The 20,211-nt window shown below is 33.8% G+C and overlaps 2 protein-coding genes and 1 long non-coding RNA gene across 3 annotated transcripts; 1 reads left to right on the top strand and 2 right to left on the bottom strand.

The window, feature by feature from the left end:
• Positions 1-7,288: 7,288 nt before the first annotated feature.
• LOC109802263 (receptor protein kinase-like protein ZAR1) lies at positions 7,289-12,329 on the bottom strand. Its single transcript, XM_020363556.3, has 2 exons — positions 10,442-12,329; positions 7,289-8,344 (listed from the first exon to the last, which is right to left on the bottom strand). Exons 1-2 carry the CDS (start codon positions 11,928-11,930, stop codon positions 7,710-7,712), a joined length of 2,124 nt encoding a protein of 707 aa, XP_020219145.1. The 5' UTR covers positions 11,931-12,329; the 3' UTR covers positions 7,289-7,709.
• Positions 12,330-13,652: 1,323 nt separating this feature from the next.
• LOC145956928 (uncharacterized) lies at positions 13,653-14,300 on the top strand. Its single transcript, XR_014433320.1, has 2 exons — positions 13,653-13,989; positions 14,122-14,300. It is a non-coding gene; the product is annotated as an uncharacterized LOC145956928 (long non-coding RNA).
• Positions 14,301-17,285: 2,985 nt separating this feature from the next.
• LOC109802455 (uncharacterized) lies at positions 17,286-20,211 on the bottom strand. The gene is made up of 3 exons (XM_020363835.3): positions 19,970-20,211; positions 17,761-17,936; positions 17,286-17,612 (listed from the first exon to the last, which is right to left on the bottom strand). The coding sequence occupies exons 2-3, from the start codon at positions 17,920-17,922 to the stop codon at positions 17,466-17,468; spliced, it is 309 nt and encodes a 102-aa protein (XP_020219424.1). The 5' UTR covers positions 17,923-17,936; positions 19,970-20,211; the 3' UTR covers positions 17,286-17,465.

The raw sequence follows: 20,211 nt of genomic DNA, 5'->3' as shown, positions 1-20,211 counted from the left end.
TGTAAACTCGTTGGTTGTCTGTGAGTTTAAGAACTCATTTGGAGTAAAAATGTTTAGAATCATTGATTGATTTGAAGAATTTCTCATTTTCGGGGTTTCGGGAAAATTTGGAAAAATGGTGATTTTGATGCGTTTGATGGTTGCATGTTGAAATAAAGCTTGTTTTTTAGTCGTATGAAGTAAATGTATTTCATTTCATGGATTGTATGTGTTTGAGTTGGCTGATTTTCAGGTTTTGGTTAAAATTTTTGAAGTTGTGAGGGTTGCTGTTTGAGTTCACGCCGAGCGTAGCTCTTGGCGCCAGGCATGCGTTCATTAGTGAACTCCATTATCCAATCACGCCGAGAGCAAGGTTGGTCACGCCGAGCGAGATTAGGAATGGAAGCCTCTAGACGAATCACGCCAGGCGTGGGGAGAACCACGTCAGGGCGCGATATCAGATGTTTGCCTTATGATTTTGGTTATTGATATGGCGCTGGGTGTGCTCCGAGCACGCCGAGCATAGAGATTCCTTGGGGGTCTCTATGTGGGGTGACGCCGGGCGTAGAGGAGTGCGCTGGGCACGAGACCCTTGTGAGGTCTCTGCCTGATTTTACGCCAAGCATGAGTTGGGCGCGCCGGGCATGGGAGATTCCTAGGAGTCTCTGCCTATAAGTGCGCCGGGCATAGTGGTATTACGCCAGGCGTGAAAGAGCTTGAGAGCTCTCAGGTTGGGTTCAGGCTGGGCGCGAGTTTACTTGCACTAGGCGTGAAAGTGTTTGGTCTTATGATTAATAAAATGTTGAATACTGTGGTATGATGAGAAGATGTAGTTGTGTGTTGAATCATAATTGTGTATTTGTGTAGAAATACTGTATGTATGATTTGGATAAGTTTCTTTGTTGCTAAAACATGTTGTTAAACACTGTTGAGAAGTTGTTGTGCGATTGAATTGTGTTGTTAATGTTGTGAGTTGACTACGTTGTTTAAGTTGGAAGTTGACTGAGATGATGAGTTGGAAAGTTGTATGTTGTATGTTGTTTAAGTTGTTGAGCTGAACTGTGTTGTTGGGTTGTAAGCTGATTAAGCTGTGATGATGAGTTGTTGATCATTAGGACTACAGGGGATGTTTTCAAAGTTGCTCATCCCATTGTGTGGATTGAGATAGTTGTGGTGCTCTAAGAGTCCAATTTGTTGAAAAATCCTCCTTGGGAAGTTGTCCCTTGGAGTGGACATTGTGTTGTTCTCCTCTAGGACTTAGTTGATTCCGTGTGTGGGTAAGGTCGAGGCACACATGTATGAAGCGACCACGGTATAGGGGACAGGTCGAGCTATACCGATTACAAGCGGCCAAACTTGAGTAAAGTACGAAGTTGGGAACTTAGTTCTTAACCAAGTATTGGAGGGTTGTAGTATTTGGAGGATAGTCGGTAGGCTAATCCCATAGTAGGCTTAGTTGAGCTAGCTAATGTCGTGGTAGGCCTAAACCCAGCTGTTCTATCATGACATAGTACTATACTTCCTTGTTTAAGTGGTGTAGCAACCTCGGTCGCGACGGGACGGCGAAAAATAAATTGAAAAAGAGGAGTCGCCACCAATGTTATTTTTTATGGAAAAACATTGGAAAAACCATAAAATAGAAAATAGTCTGCAAAAATCAAATTTTTGAGTTCGGGAGTCGATTACATATGAGGAAGGTATTAGCACCTCACAACGTTCGTCCTGAGACGATTACCTTTAATTAATTAAACTAATTATTTATAATTTATAAAATATTTATCTCACAAAAATTATCAAATATATTTTATTTAACTAATTTAAATTATGCATTGAAAAAAAGGTTAAAATTATTATTGTTATATAAAAAGGAGGATAATATATTTTTTTATTTTTTGGCTCGACAAGATTTAGTTCTTGCTCCTACGTATCTTCATGTGTAATGAAGAATCAGAGTCACGTAGTTCTTTGTAGAAAATGTTTGTGTGTTGATATTTTTTAATTAAATTTTATTTTTTGTTAAATATAGGATTCTTGAATTGTCTCAGCTCATTCACCCTAAAAATATAAAATTGACTAAGGTGTACACCAAAGTCAATTATAAAATTTTAATTATAATTATTACTAGACATGTTATGATGTTAAAAAAATTATTGATTGAACATTTTTGCTTTTGAAGAAAAAATTTAAAGATAAGCTGTCACAACTTGTACTTTAAATTCAAAGGTTAAAAATATGTCACATCTAATTAACCATTCCTCCAATAAAATTTTTACTAGAATAATTTCATATATTTACATTAAATATTGTAAAACTATATTATGATATTTAATCAAATTTTGAATTTAGATAAGGACTAATAGCAGATATTAATAATATAAAAATAAAAAAATAAAAAGAAATGAGTTTAATATACTCACAATTCTTCGCTACAGAAGTGGGTCTCCTTCTCTGGGTTCCCTTTGGTCCAAGGTGGAGATGTGTGTGGGAAGGGTGTGTGTGTCGGTGCCTTTGGGAAGGCAAGGGGCGCTATTTATAGACTTTCTGGAGGGACCGGAACGGCCCGTTCTGAATCCAGAACGGCCCGTTCCGGGGCTGCAATTTTACTCACAACGGCCAACTTCGGAACGGGCTGTTCCAATTTCGGAACGGCCCGTTCTGGACTAGAATTTTTAGATATTTTAGTAGTTTGAGAACGGCCATTCTGGCCTAAAAGTTATAGGTCTTTTTTGAAAATTAGAACGGCCCGTTCCAGTTTGGGAACGGCCCATTCCAGTTGTGGGAACAGCCCGTTCTGGCTAGAATTTTTAAGGTTTTTTGTAAGGTTGGAACGGCCCGTTCCGGGCTTGAAAATTGAGATCTTTTTGGAAGGTTGGAACGGCCCGTTCTGAATCCAGAACGGCCCGTTCCGAGCTAGAAATTTAGCTTTTTTTGAAAGGTTGGAACGACCCGTTCTGAATCCAGAACGGCCCGTTCCGGGCTAGAAATTTTAGGACTTTTTCAGATGGTTGGAACGGCCCGTTCTAGTTTTGGAACGGCCCGTTCTGCGCTTCTAAAATCATATTAAAATTACTAAATTACCCTCCGTAAAAATATAAAAATGAGGTGTTACATTTGGCTTCTATATTTTTGTCTTTTTTATTCTTTTTTGAATATACCTTTTTTTTTTTTTTTTATTTTTTTAAACAAAAATTGACATTTCCCGGACGAAATTGGGTTACTACAAGTGGCAAAGTCTGAGAAATCGTTATCGTGTTGTGGATTAGTATCCAAATTTGCTGTTTACCTAACAAGTCCAAAAAGGTTCTGTGTTGTTAGTTCGGTAGAACCTAGCCACTTAGACTGCTCACCCATGTTGTAGGAGATCTCCGAGTTAAAATGCGTGATGACGCATAAGTTGTTGATGTGTTGATTTTGTGTTGATTTAGTTGCATATCTGTTTTGATGTTATGAAGCTGTGTGATTAAGTTGGGTGTTGTTATGTGTTGAACATTGAACGGCTGAAAATGTTGTTTCTGTTGTTGAAGTTGTAAGTTGTTTATATCTATATGTTGATTATTTTCACTAGCTTACCCTTGCATATTTCCATGTGATATGGACTGCGATGATCATACTATGTATAGGAGCAGAGCAGGGATAGGCTGGAGAGTAGCAGTAGTGTCATAGGTGGTGACTGGAGTTGATCTTTTGAGTAGGTTACCTTGGTGTAGTATTTTATTAATATTAGATATACTTTGACTTGTTGAGTCTCAGGCTAGATATATGTATATATATTCTTTTATGTATGTATATTCTACTCCTGTGTGATTAGGGATGGCAAATAAACCCGTACCCGTGGGTAATACTCGAACCTGTCCCGACTTTGACGAGGAATACCCGGTTTGACCGGGTACGAGTACGGGTAAAACCCGATAAATAAAACTAGGTACGGGTACGGGGCGGGTATGTATACCTGCCCCGTACCCGTACCCGATTTAATTATATTAAATTTTTTTAATATTTTATTATGTGTAATTATTTATTATAATGTGAAACATTTATAATTATGTAATTATTAAGAAATCTCTTGATTAAAATATGAAATAAAGAAATAATCTAATTATAATTATAATTATAATATATTAAAAAATAATTTAAAAATATTATGTATTTTTTTTGTAAAAAAAAAATAATTTTTTACGGGTACGGGTACGGGTATACCCGATACCCGACAGGGACGAGAATGGGGATGAAAATCACATACTCAACAGGTACGGGTACGGGTACGGGTACGAGGATGGATTTGTATTACAGGAACGGCAACGGGTATCATAAAATCCGTACCCGACCCGCCCGTTGCCATCCCTATGTATGATGTTGTTTTGCAGTATAACAGCTAGACTGGTCGTTACAAAAACCCTACCCACTGCATAATATTTTGTCAATTAATTTGTCATTATGAAATATAGTGCACCTACGATTCACTAATCTTTTCATTTTTCTTAAACTTAATTATTATAGTATCGTATTGATCTAAAGCATGAGACAGGTTTTTTCACTTTATGCAAGATCAATGAAAGAATAACAATTAAATGTTAATAATTCAGTGGATATGATGTGTTTTTAGGTTTTCTAATCCTAATAATTCAATGGATTTCCACCTTCAAAGTTCGGAGTGGCAGAAGGATAACATAATTTCGTCCAATTCATCAGAGGTGAGGAAAATACTTGACCAAATAAAAAAGAAAATAATTTTTTTAAAACTAAACAGCTTATTTGTCAAAAAATAGTTCCACATTGCTAATTAATCGAGATAAATATTATGAAAGTAATAAAATGTAATTTTTGTAATATTTATCTTAAAGATTATATTAACTATATTTTTTTATTAATTAACTGGGTAATCATAGAAAAAATAAAAAATCAACACCTTACATGTTTGAAGATAATATTGTTTGAAATTATTTTATAGGAATTGATTTTTTTTATTTTTCTAGTTTCTATATAATTTTTAAACAAAATAAAAATAAAATATACCAATAATTTAATTTGTATTAAATAAAAAGTTACATGCTCAATTCTACTTTTAATTAATTAATTATTGCAATTATACTATTTCGGTTATTCGATTTTCAATAATTATTATTTTTTAGTGAAATACAGAAAATATATAATGTCAATAATAATATTTTATTTCACGAAAGTATCCAAATAAACAATACAATTTTATAAAAGAAAAAAATAGCACAGAGTGATTAAATTATAATTAAGATATAAAATATTATTTGTTTGCTTTTATAATGTTATTTTTTATTTAATAAGAATAATATCAGTAAAAATATGTGCACTTTCCGTCTCCATCCATAAATGATTATGTAATTGGGTAACTTTAAAAGTTTAACTATGGGAGGTGTTTGAAGCACAACGAGAGTTTTTATTTTTGAAAATTAGATAATTATTGAGATTATAAATCTTGAGAATTATAATTTTTAAAAATAATTAAAATTTATTTAATTAATCATAAGTATTTCTAGAATATTTATAAATATAATAAGAGAACCAATGATATATTCGCGAAAATGACACTATTAAATAAATCTATTTATTTTTATTAGTTAGGAATTGTGATCCAATGTATCTTTTTCTAATATGATGTTCTTATTTTATGAAACAAATAAATAAAGATAATATAATATTTATATTATATTAAAATTTTATCTTTTTAATATTATTTTTAAACAACAAACTAAATCAATGCAATTTTTTAAAAGAATAAAAACTTTTCTTGTACTAAATTCCTTATTACATAGCTAAAGAGCCATGGATTTAACCCTCCCTTTCAACACATTTTCATTAACTTTTTAATCAAATTTTCATTTGTCACTCAAGCATTAATTTTACATTATCACATCAACACCAGATGGGCAACCACATGAGTGTCATGTAGTCACATTAGCAACAGATATGACATATATCCCAACATCACCAATTTATCATGTCATTTCTAAAAAATCACGTGACTAAAAATCGTTAAATAATTAACAACATAAAAAAGCTTAAGACTAAATTTGCACAATTAAAAACAAATGACAGAAAATTGTTAATCCAACAATTATATTTTTTTAATCAAGATTCCATTTCTATAAGTAATATAATGAATTATAAATTATAACTAAAAATATTTCTCTATTAGCAAACAGAGATTTTAAAATTCATAGAGTCCAGGTAAAGAAAATCAAAACGGTGTGTCCACGTAAAGAAAATTAAAACGGTACGTGGCATCACTTGAGGTCGAGTCATTTTGTATCTTTATTAAAAATAAAATAAAAATAAAAAAGTTTATTAATTCAAAAGTTTTAATTTTGGTAAAAAATATTTTTTTTAATTTTTTTTAAAATAAAACAGCATAATGATCAACAAAATATGGAAACCAAAATGATTACTAATTATTAATGTTATTAAAGATAAAATAGAAATATAAATAAAATAATAAATGTATGTTGATATAATATTATGATTAGTCTATTAATTTAAAGATTTTGATTTTGATAAAAAAAATATTATTTTTCTAATTTTTTTAAAACAAAAGAGCATAATGATCAATAAAATGTGAAGAAGATAGTTATTAAAAAGAATATTCCTATATATTAGTATAGATAAAATAAAAATAAAAAATTAAGTAATAAATGCATGTTGATCTAGTGTTATGATTAATTCAAAGATTTTTATAAAAAATTAGTCTATTAATTCAAAGATTTTGATTTTTATAAAAAAAAATATTATTTTTCTAATTTTTTAAAACAAAAGAGCTAATCAACAAAATGTGAAGACCAAGTTAGTTAGTAAAAAAAATATTCCTTTTATATACTAGTATAGATAATAAAAAAAATAAAGTTTCCATTTTTTTAATTTGTTATAATCATAGGGATATTGTGCTTCGTTGTATAGACACTATATTAATTAACTATATCAAGATAGTCACTGGATAATTGTTGACTTGTTCAAACTTAATTTTCGTTCAAGAGTAATAGCCTTTTTTATTTTTTATTTATTTCTATCAAATTTTTTTTTAAATCACGTTTTTCTACCTTTAACGCAAAAGTATCTATAGATAGTTTCTGGTTTTAACATCCTGAACGAACATTTTCAAGTGTTGATGTTCAACCAAATAGTACGTAGTATTTATATCGTTTGCCCATTTTGTTAGTTTTGACGTAATTTTTTAATCTTAAAACAGTATCAAATGGGAAAGATATAACTATTGTAACCAAGTTCGATCTAGGAAATGAAGATTAATTTCGATCTTTGTTATGGAAAAGATTACACCGAAGAAGAATGTGAAACTGAGTTGTCATTCATAACGGAGGAGTGAAATAATTTTATTATACACAAGATTGCATCTGAACTTGCCAAGCCAAGTAATAAAGCATGTAGTGAAATTATTGTAATCAGACTCATGATGAAATGAGATCAAAACAAAATTTAAATATATCTTATCAACTGCCTTGATTTGCCGAAAAAAGAATGAAGATGAGACCTGTGATGGTGACAGCCGTCAAAAAATTGCTACAACTTCAAAACACAGAAGGGCCGGAGGGCATAGTTGGAGATAGAAAGGTATTTGCAACACCATCATATGCCCCCAAAAGAAAATCTCCCGAGTGCTACCACAAAAAATGCATTATGGGGTTGCAATGCATCTTCCATGAGTGTCAAGGAAATTTCAGTTCTTTCAGCTGGTAAACATTAGAATATTATGATCCAATTCTTTCAAGATTTTCAGAGACGGTTTTCATTCTAGGTCTGACCTCAGGGTCTCCTTCAGTGCATTGTAGTGCTACGTGAAACACAGCCAACACCTCTTTCTTGGCATGCACTTCATGGAGCATCGATGGGTCAACCATTTCAGATAATGGACTTTCTTGTTCAAACCCTTTCTTGACCCACCTCACCAAGTCAGGGACTTCCATGGATGTTGATGCGGCCGGAGAAGAATCCGGGGATTTCCCAGTAAGCAATTCAAGTAATACAACTCCAAATGAATACACATCCCATTTCTGGGTCGGTCTGCAACCTGGGACTCGAGCCTCAGGGGCCTTGTAGTTGTTGGTTCGCTCTGTTTGTGATGGCTTCAAGTAAGGAAGAGCTCCTCCCATAAAGCCACCAGAGGATGGGTTGTTGCCTGTGATGCTGATTAGCCGGTTTAGACCAAAATCAGAAATGTGGGGTTGGAAATCCGTGTCAAGAAGGATGTTCGAGGGTTTGATGTCACCGTGAACAAATTTTCTTGGACTGCATTCATGGAGATATGCCAAACCCCTGCCTGTTCCTTTGATTATCCTCAGCCTGGTTGACCATGAAAGATTCGGAGATGGTTGACCATTTCTCCCTGCGTAAATAATTAGGATAAAGTATTAACTAATTTTATTGGGGAGATTATAAATCTAGTACAGAATGTAAACACAAATTATAAGTTATAGTAGTATTTTGTTGAAATTACAAATTTAAACCGTTCACTCAAAATAGTATTATACAAAATTCATAATAAAATGATACATCTTCTTGACATAAATTCAAAAATAGAAATTTGAAATATTTTTAATAAGTAATATCAAATACAATAATTGTGAATAATTAGTTGGTTTACTACATCCCACACATATTACACATTATTCTGTAAGCAAAAAAAATATTAATTTGTGTTTGCATTTTCGTTATAATTGTCAAACATAAGTGCACTAAGCACGGAGATTAGAGAGTATGAAAACGGTTCAGAAAAGTTTAATCAAGCGATCGTGAAGGTAGTAGAGACTGCTTTAAAATTAAAAAGGTTTAGCCAAAAGGAAAATAATGGAACAAGGGAATGAAAAGTTCTCCACTCAGCTAAATGAAAGAAAGGCGCAAAAGTGGCACAAACTTAAAAGCTCTTTTTTGCCTACAAACACAATAATCTTTTCAAATCTTACTTTAAGAGATACTTTTACGTAGTGTAATAACTGATATAAACTGGGAAATATACGTATAGAAAAGGAGATCCAAACAACAAAAAATAAGATTAAGTCAAACGGACAGAGCACTTGGGAAATGACTTGGAACTGTGAAACGGCAACTTTTCCACCTAAAGTTTTTGTTTGTTTAGTGGCCCATGTGCAGCAAACGAGCTGAAGGTCTAGAAGCTCATGGTCCCCAACATGTGTATCACTCACTACCTTCACATTTCCCAGACACATGGCGAATGTTTTACTTTCTCGTGGGATGTCCCCATAGGGAGGTCATTAACATTAGCACTGTTGTCTCACCAAACAATTTCTTGGATCCAACGCCCTTTGTCTATAATAATAAACATCTAACTAAAGTGCTCACCGAGCTACCCTCACACCTCAAATTACATTAAATATGATTTTGTTTCTTTATTTCTACCAAGACAAGTTAAAAGTTAATATTGCACATTTGTACTAGTTAACCTACCATTTTGGTCCCATTGTCCCACAAATCTATAACAGAAACGACAATTTTAGCAAAAAAACAAATACACATAGAATGAAAACAACGTAGAAAAACAGAACTCCAAACCCAATTTCTTTCAAGTAAATCTAGCATGTTTTATTATCACTTATTTTAAAAGACACAATTTATATCGATAACAATCCCTTCTGGCTGAATTAAAATGAACAATAATTAATCTAATCATTGAAGGCACAGAACATAACATTCGGACAGAACCTAGTTTGCGCACTTAAATAGCTCTTTTAACTCATTAAAACCGATAAATGAAAAAAAATCATAATAAACTCAGGACTATTTATTAGCTTTTAGAATAACAACTCAACCATAGTCCAAATCATTTTAAAAAGGAAATATTCTAAGCATAGGGATTAAAATATATATACACATATTAAGACATTATCATTAGACCAATTAATGATAATGCCACATTAAATATTTTCTAAAAATCACGTATTGCTCATAAAATGATATACAAAACATTAATACTAGTACCATTTTAGGTACAAAAAAATGTTGGGAAATGTCAGTAATGAATAATGCTGAATGGTTAAACGCTCAGGCCCTTATTAATTACTACTATTTTACTGTTTTATAAATATTATTTATTGATAAGAAAATCACTCAGTTAAAAAATTTGAGATAAATCAAACAGAATAAATTGACCGTCGTATAACAACCTTCTACTAAAGTGTTTTATACACACTAAAGTTACTTAAGATCTAAATTTCACTCGGTTATCATCAGCTATCTTTATTCTTCTTTTCGTTACTATTATTATGCAACTCTCATTAGTAGCCATCACTTTTTGGTCTGTGTGTGGGAATAATCATCACAGTGTATACTCTTTACTTAAAAGCATGCTACTCTATTATGGATGGTGAGCCAAACCCCCTAAATCACTGAATGCAACAAATGAAATCATGAGCCAAAAGAAAAGGAAAAATGAAAACATGAATAGAATGTGAAAGAACTCGCTGACCTCTAAGGGCAGTGGCCAAATTGCCATTGGAGATGAAATCACTGATCAGAAGCTTCTCATCAGGAGCCCAATAATAGGCTCTCAACCTCACAATGTTAGGGTGCTTGACTTTGCCAATGGCTTGAACCTCAGCAGCAAACTCCTTATACCTCTGTTCCCCACCCTCCCCCAATCTCCTCACAGCCACAGGCACCCCATTCCCCAGCACCACCTTATACACAATCCCCAACCCACTCTTCCCCAACACATAAGCAGAAGCCCTCAACAACTCATCAAGCTCAAAGTTAAAACCCTTATCAATGGCCACCAAATCCCCTTCCCCTCTCTCACCCTCTCCCCCTCCCTTCTCCCCCTCCTCCACCTCAGAATCATCACTCTTCACCCCGTTACACCAACAACACAAACTCGATTTCTCATTCTCCCCACCAAACCTCCTCTTCAAAGTGCAACTACACCCATTCGACTTGTCCTTCCTCTTCCAATACACATACACCAAAACAACCCCAATCAAAGCCACCCCGGCAGCATCAGCCACCGAGATTAAAATAATCAAACCCGGGCTCAGCCCTTTCGCGGACCGGTGGCCCGCCGGTCCATGAGAACCAGGACTAGAACCCGGTTCACTCGGGGCCGACCCTGTGCACGATCTCTGCAAAGGAAATCCGCACAGGTTTGGGTTATTGAGGAACGCGGTGGGCCCCTGGTTCGAAAACGACCCCGTTTGGGGAATCTCACCGCTGAGATCATTGTTCCGAAGATCGAAACTCACGGTAACTGGCAAATTCCCGAGAGATTTAGGAACCTTGCCAGATAAATGGTTGAACGAGAGGTTTAGGGTTCCGGTTAGGGTTTTAAGCTCACCGAGCTGGTCCGGGATCGAACCTTCTAGAAGGTTCGACGATAGGTCGAGCTGGACTAGGTTCTTCAGCTCGGACCACGGGATCGCCGGAATCTCGCCGGAGAATTTGTTCCGCGCGAGGATTAACCGCTGGAGGTTGGAGCATTCCCGGAGCGTGTCGGGGATTCCGCCGGAGAGCGCGTTGTCGGAGAGGTCGAGGTTTTCGAGGCGGGGGAGGGTGCAGACGGAGGGAGGCAGCGCGCCGGAGAGGTTGTTGCCGTGGAGGAAGACGCTGTGGAGCGCGGTGGCGTTGAAGAGCTGCGCCGGAATGGCGCCGCGGAGGGCGTTGGTGTGGAGGTTGAGGCGGCGGAGGTAGAGCAGCGTCCCGAGCTCCGACGGGAGGTAGCCGCGGAGGCCCTTCCCGGAGAGCGCGACGCCCACGACTCGCGGCTCGCCGGAGATGTTGGCGCACGTGATGCCGGACCACCGGCACGGCGTGGCGTCGGCGTCGCTCCAGCCGGCGAACGCCGCTGCTCCGGAGGCGTCGACGGCGGACTTTAGAGTGAGAAGCGCGATGCCGTCGGAGGAGAGAGAGAGCGCACCGCGAAAGAACTTGAAGAAGAGGAGAAAGATGAAGAGAGTAACGGTCATTTAGAACGCGTGATAACAATACGGCACCGTTTTGGTAGAGAAAGAAATGCGGTACGGTGCGTTTGGTGCAGTGAGTGAAAGAAGTTGCAGGTTGAGGCGTAAGAAAGAAAGGAGGTAGTTGTATTTATGAGAGAAAAGATGTTAAGAGTTTAGAGAGGACGAGATTTTAATTTTGTGGGGTCCAATTCCCGCCAAAATGATAGAGAAAGAAAACAAAACAGAGAGGAATTGGTAACGGAAAGAGTGTGTAGAAGTGAAGTGAAAGAGAAGCAATTGGAAGTGTGATAGCTAGGAGGAAAGAATCTTGATCCCTTTTTGTTACAACTTTAAATTAGATCATTGGATTTGGAATTTGTTTGAGTTGGTTGTGTTATTGACATGATGCTGATGATTGTGTGCTGAACTGTTGTTTGCATCGTGGGGTCTTGATGCTTCCCTTTTATTTTTGTTATATGTAACAACAAAGAAAGACAAGTTTTATTCCATTTCCACACCCTTGGAAGTTCTTATTTGTTTCTATTGTGTTCCCTATAGTTGAATATAATAAAACACATGCACAACTTAAGTCCATAAGCAATGGGTAGTAGTAAGTAATTTATTTAATGTATTTTATTTTTAGCAATTTATCTATTTCAACAAAGTCAACTTTTTGTTTTGAATTATTGGAATATATTTAATTAATCACCCCAACAAATGAGAAATGTTAATAATACTTACTCTAATATTATTTTTTTGGATAAATTTTCTAATATTTTTATATTATTGGTTGAAAATTATAAATTTTAGTAAATTCTACCATTAAATTAAGAAAAACTCATAAAATGTAATACAAAACCTACAAAAATATTGATTTTTAATAAACATCAACTAATAAAAAGGAAAATTACTCTTCAAGAAACTAATAGCCTTACTTTAAATAGAAACTAATCACATAGAAGAGTCACTGTAATTTAGGATAATAATATAGTGAAAGATGTGATTAGGTTCTAGTGGGGTAAGAATTGTTAATAATGACATTGATAGATGCATTGGACAAGTAGTCAAGTATGAATTCCACGTCATTATTTATTGCCATCATTGAGCTCTTGCTGTCGTGAAATTTCGAAAAACTTGGGACTTCAACCAAACACCACTCAGTCACGTTCATAATGGCAAGGGTTTACACCTACGTTAAAAACTTGTTTGTACCTCGCACCCATTCAAATTAGTCTACTGTATTACTGTTCCTTCACTTAATTATTTATTCTTTGAATGAAACTATTCGTGATAATTGCATCTACTTCTCAATCATGCAAAACAAACTTAGAAGCTAACATACCCACACGAAACTATAATGCAATTTGTTTTCAGTATTTCTTGTGCGTATAATTTCAGGAATGATTCCTATGAGCAAAACATGAGAGAACTTTATGCATGCCCAATCATATCTTCCCCTATTTCAAAAGACGACAGCTTAAATTCAATCCTAAACCATAATTAGATGCACTTTGAGAAAGAAAACAAATTAATTAAACGCTTTGCTTTGTGGTCAAGGGATATAGTTGGTACCAAATGAATTCCAACTACACAAAACCAGCAAATTAACTCCAACAGTTTCATCAAGAGCATAGGTCCCACACCAAAATAAATGAACTTAACAGAAATCTTAAACGTGTTTCTTCTCATTAAAAACAATAGATCTGAGGTACTATTTGATCCATCTATCCATGTGAGAGTTTTGCCTTTTATTGTCATTTAAACAACTTCCACCGGTATTTGAACATGATCAACACGACCAAAATTAAAACATACTATTAAAATTAAGTGATTTGATATGAACATAATTCATGTTTTAAAGTATGCTTTTACTTGACTTTTTTGGGTTCTTCAATATTTTTTTTTATATGAAAGCGTTTTTAAGTGTTATAAATGCAGTGCTATCATTGTGTATCTATATATTGCCATAAACAACCTTGCCTGAGGAGCAAGACATTAATGTATTCAGAAAGGTCAACGTGTCACTTGCTGCTACTATGAGAGTTATTAACACACCATGTGCACCTAGCCTCTGCAATTCAAGGTCAGTACTGCTCATTTATTCAAAACTCAATAGCCCATATCACATTGCATTTTTCCAATTTTTCATGACCATATCTCTTACCTCTGCAGCTTGGTATATTTTCTTAAATCCTTCCTGAATTTTATTTCACAGTTCTACGATCTGCAAATGGAACCAAACCGTAGTTCGCGTTGAATGTTTGGTATCAAATTAGTTTTATTACTAAGTACGTCTTAATTTCTATATTTTATATTACTATAAAAGATGTCAAATCCCCTATTATAGCGAAAATGAAATAAACTACTCATTTTACATTTCAGAAATTGCTTTCAGACAGATGCCCCATGTGCTATCAATCTCATCATAATTGGATCCATAATTATTTCTAGATAAAGGGGACTTTTTAGGAAATGGATGATAAAATGTTTCGAATAAACGAATTCCATGTTCCTTCATTCCAAATATGAAAGACCGAGTTCCATAAGATTGGAACTCACAAAACTGATGAATCCAATTCGAGTTTTTTTTTTTTTTTTAAATACCTTTTCTTTGAAACTCGATGCATATATTATACAGCATTACAGCAGCACAACGCATGTCATGATTTATTACTAAAAAAACCGCTGAGAAAATTAGTATCATAAATGACGTGAAAATAATTCCCTTTTTGATCACAAACTAAAACCCATTTTCACGCACAGCAGATCGACTGATTGTACAGCATGAAATTATCAGCTAATCAACATTATAACATATATTAAACTTTATCCAAACACCAAACTTTAGTAATAATATACAAATAGAAAGTAGACGGAATAAGTTATGATTAAGACAAGAACATAATAGACTATAGGACTTTTTTTTTATTTGCTAAAAAACACAATATCTGACAAAGCAATATCCTTGTTATAGATTTGAATTATAAATTATGAATCAAGACAAAAAAGATGGAGAAAAACATAACAAAAGTCCTAATTTTTTGTTACTTAATAATTTGTCTAAAATACAAAAACACTTACTACTATAATGTTGTACCAACACCAACCTAAACCTTCCCATAACTGCCGCCTATCACCATTACCATTGCCCACCACTATCATCACTCACCACTGCCTTGTTTCTATCACTATCTTTTTTGCTTCCCCTTCACCACCGGATTCATTATTCACTAATAATTCATTATGATAATATTAAAAAAAATTATAATAAATTTAACACTTTTATTTGTATTGTCTGTTATTGATCAAATAATGTACACAACAAAACCCTAGTAGTGTGTTTGGATGAGGAATTTTAAAAATTCAAGGAATTTTAAATTCTTGGTATTTGAATTACTTTGATTTCAATTTCTATCATTCTTTAAATATTTTGTTTGGATGAGTCAATTCAAATTTCTTAAATTTTAAATTGTTAGATTGAATATGATAATTTGATTCTATCATAGTAAAATTGATTTTAAAAATATATTTATATGTTGAAAATTTTAAATTAAATTTTATAAAAATAAATATTAATCCTTTTTTAAATATTTAATAATTTAAAAAATTAATATTAGATAATATTTAATATTTTCAAAAATTAATATAAGATAATATTTAATAATTTTAAAAATATTTTTGAATATCCAATAATTAAAAGAATGAAGAGATAAGATAAAATATATAGGTGAAATAAGAAAAACAAATATGAGGAATTTCAAATTCTCCCATTTTTGGGAGAATTTGAAATTCTACTATTTTAAGGAATTTCACAAATGCTTGGATTTCAAATTCTTTGTAAATTCCTCATCCAAACAAAGCATTTCACCTCAAAGAATTTGAAATTCTTCAAATAAATAAATTACCCTATATAAATTCCTCATCCAAACAAACCATAGAGGTTCGGATTTCTGTTATATTCTCAAATAGCTTTCCGAACAAAACAACAGCTTGTGGACTTACGATCTGGACCACCTACATAAGATCTGTTATCCAATTTTAAACGTTTGTATTTAGATAATTAAATCATTCGTAAACTAAACAACCAATTTGATCTTACTTGACTTGTATTGGTCTTCCCCAACTCGATCCAAATTAGTCTAACAGCCAATGTCCAAAAACCGGAAAAAAGATTACCAACTTGATCCTCCAAAGAATCACCCGGCATCAATTTAATGTGACCCAAGAATCATTTTGATATTGTTTATAATTTTTAGAATACTCATCTAATGTCAAATCTTTGAATGACTAAAATATAATCAAATGAATACTTATTCTATGCAACGGGTCTAAGATGGAAAGCTTCTAGCTTTCAAGAGGACTCTAACAATATGATCCTATGTCCTCTCCCCTTATCATTTTTGTTCTCTTTTTATGTTGTGTATGAAAAAATTGCCCTTTTTGTTCAGGCAAAAAGTTGACAGTGGATGCCTTTTCATTTTGTACGAGGTCTTGGAATCTCTCACTTAGTGATGATGTCCATCACTTTTGTAAGACCATAAACGCTGTGATTCAGCTTGCCACATTCACTACATAGGAATTCTGTCAAGTTTACGGATTAAAAATTAATTTTTGAGAAATCTAAGGCTTTGTGCTCACCTACTGTCTCAAACTCTCGATGAGGAGAAGTGATAATTTCACCAATATTTCTCCAATCAGAATTGTTAATAATCTTGGAAAATATCCGAGACTCCCTCTACTGTGAGGGAGAGTTTCAAAGACAATCAACCTTTAATCCAATGTGGAGAATATTCAGATATGAACGGCCTTCTGAAAATATAAGATTTAAAATATAGCAGGCATAATTTGTCTAGCAAAGAATGTAATATTCTCGATTCCTATCTACACTCTGAAAATTCATCGGGTGCCTTCCTAAGAGTCTATATGACAACAAGATAGATAGACTGCTCACTATACGAGGATTTTCACCCTGAGACGCTTAAAGCATTTTATACTGATTGATAAGCAGAAAACTTCCTACATCCTCTCTACATGAAGCCACTCTTGCATCTGTTTCCTCCTCAATGGCCTATTACTGATATGTTTTGTATGCAAACATGGCATTACTATTGCATAAATCAACCAAGACGGCAAGGAGGAAACAGAAAAATAATTATACTAAGAAATCATAACTTTTACTTTTTTGTTGGAGTTGGGGACAAGAGAGGGCAGAGAAGGGAAAATGCACCTGTCAACTACATAAGTAAACATATAACCAACCAAAAAATATCTCAAAAGTTTGCATAGACTCGTGGATTAGAAGGATGGTTGGAATCAGAGGCTTATTATGAAAAACTAATGAACAACAAATGAGTTAGGAAGAATAGTACTCCAAAGAAGGGCGACAAGGAAACAGGAAACCTGTAGAAACATGTAATGCCAAAAACAAAAAACATGTCCATAACAGTGTAACCTTTTCCACAAGTATGGGGAATAATATAAATAGTTTAACAACAAACACTCCAGATGGGATGCATTCAAAAGGAGAATTAAGTTCATACATTGAGACCTTGAGACAATTTATGAAGTAGGTGCTGCTTCAGATCTAGATTTCATATTATCAGATACCGGGGTGGAGGGTGGAACATATATCCGTGCCTTCTTAAGAATTTCAGCAACAACCCAATGTTTATTCTTGCTCAAAGGCCTAGAAGGATCCAGTCGAACCTAAACAGCATGGCAAAATCAATAGATTTATTAAATTTTTTAGTTTTGAGCAAATCCAACTAGCCAAGAGTACAAATAAGATGATAAGAATAACGTTCACAAAAGTTGAATGAACAAATAATTAGATGAGTAAATTCAAGTTACTAACTCGGTCACCAATGTTACAGAGGTTGTTCTCATCGTGAGCCATGAATTTAGAGGTGCGCTTGACATAACGGTCATACACTTTATGGTAAAATAGTCTGTCCACTGCCACGACAACTGATTTCTGCATCTTATTGGAAACAACCATTCCTACTACTTGCTTCATTTTCTCCTCCCAACCTGCAATGTAATGCAATACTCAAATTGAAAAAGAATAAAATTAATTTATTTCACATTTGAATTTCGTGGACTTCAACCCTGGAAGTAGGCAAGCATCTTTCAAGAGTTGGAACTTGCAAAATTTGAATCATTGTACACCTCCCAGCACCCAAATTTGATCCTTTCCTAATCACCAATACAGATGTAGGACACATTGTGCAAAATCAAAAATTGATTACGGATTATGCAAGAACAAGAGCTTTCAACTACCAGGCAAAAAACCACTTGAAAAACCCTGGCATACTGCAGATGACCTTTAAGAGCTGTTTGGACTGAGAAAATTGTTTTCTAATTTTACCTTTAATTATAAAAATATTACCTTGATTTAGTTTTATTTTCTGTTTTGACCATAAGCCATGTTTTTAAAACAACTTTTTATTTTATGTTAGGGTCTGTTTTGGTAAACAACTTAATTATGAACTTATTGAATACATACAAATACAATTCTAAGTACTCATGTATTAGTTGTTTTTATAATCAAAGAGAAGATAAGATTGAATTATTTTAATATAAATAGTAAACTGTTTTCTTAAGCTATCATCAATATCTTGGAGGGTTTGGATGTGTTTGGTAAAATTAGCTTATAAGTTATCTGAAAACTTATAAGCTATAATTTAAAAGTTGAATAGCTGAAAACTTATAAGTTAACTGATTGAATTAAAAATATTTGGTAAAACTAACAGATAAGCAGCTAATAAATGTAAAATAACATATATATATATATATATATATATATATATATATATATATATATATATATTTTGGTAAAGATAGGAAACATTACAAAAATGGCTACAATAAGGATTGAACTTAGGTCCTCCTGCTTCTAACTACCCCCGACCCCTCCCCTCCCAACCACTAGGCTAACCCTAGTGGTTCACATATTTATTTATTTGATAATGAGAATGAGAAAATAACATAGAAATTAAAATAAAATAAAAAAAAAGGTAAAGAAGGATTTCAAGTAAATTAATGAGGATAAAAAAAAAAGAAGAAAAAAAACTAAGAACTTATAAACTATAAGCTACTTCAATTAACTTAAGGGAATAATTAAAAGCTCTTGATATAAGCTCTTGCACCAAACAAACTTATTTTAGTCAATTAATTTATATATTGATCAAAGGAACTTATAAATTTTTCAAATGCCTTGTCAAAAATCTTTATTGAAATTAACTGAAAATAGCTTATGGTCATAAACTCTCTAAGTCCAAATAACAATCCATGTGAACTCTTGTTATTTTCTCAGTTTCTTATACATACATTTGAAAAAATAAAAACAAACACTTTGTAGTTAGGAAAAAAAGAGAGGTTATGCACAGGTTAATATAAAACAGTATTACATTATCATTCATTCAGTCACATTGGTAAATTAAAGTCTGTTAACCTTTACAATAATTATCTTGAAAAACTTACTACAATGATTTCTAATCAGTTGTGTTTTTTTTTTGGACAACCATGGTATTGGTACAAAATATCTATGGTCAAAAGTAGAAATTAATCTACATCGGAACCGTGAACATATACAAAGTGGAAATTCCCCTCCCAACTTAATCTATTCCATTACCAAACTCAAGATTTAAACCCTAAACTAAAAAGAAAAAATTAAATGGCACATAAGGGTTGTTTGATGCTATTTTCAGAAACTGTATTTAGTTTTTGAAATCATAGATAAATCTATGCAAAACCAACACAACTCATGTGATGTCTCGACACATGCAGTCTCACTACTGATGACGCACAACCTTGAGTTAGAACTACAAATAGAATAAGAGGATGAGAAAATATCTCAAACTTGTTTTTGTTTTTGTTTTTTTTTAAATTTTTATAATACTTGTTTTATGAACAAATTTTCAAACCAAAAAGTAACAGGGAAATCATCGTATCACTCCGATATCAATGTTAAAATGGGTGAGGGAAAATTAAGACCACTCAAATCAAAAGATCAGAAAATTAAAAGCGCAGAAGAATTGGGCGAAATTGCAGGGTCTACTAACCTTGAACAAAGCGAAAGCAACGAGAAGCGAAGGGGATTATTCCAAAACGGGGAAACGGGGAATATTCCGCGGAGGAACAATTCTGAGTGTTTCCGTCGTCACCGAAGCGCGGCGGCGCAAGGTGGAGGCGGCGGGCCAACGACGGAGCTGCCGCTTCGACTCAGCGATATGGGAAACCAAAGGAGTGAGGATTGCGGTGTGAGATTTAGAGCTTTGAACGCTTAAACCCTTTGTATCGACAA

Source organism: Cajanus cajan, chromosome 4, assembly GCF_000230855.2.
Source record: "Cajanus cajan strain Asha chromosome 4, NIPB_CcT2T_4, whole genome shotgun sequence".
Classification (NCBI taxonomy): Eukaryota; Viridiplantae; Streptophyta; class Magnoliopsida; order Fabales; family Fabaceae; genus Cajanus; species Cajanus cajan.
Note: the sequence above shows the minus strand (reverse complement) of the source record. Positions and strands in the feature narration are given on the sequence as shown.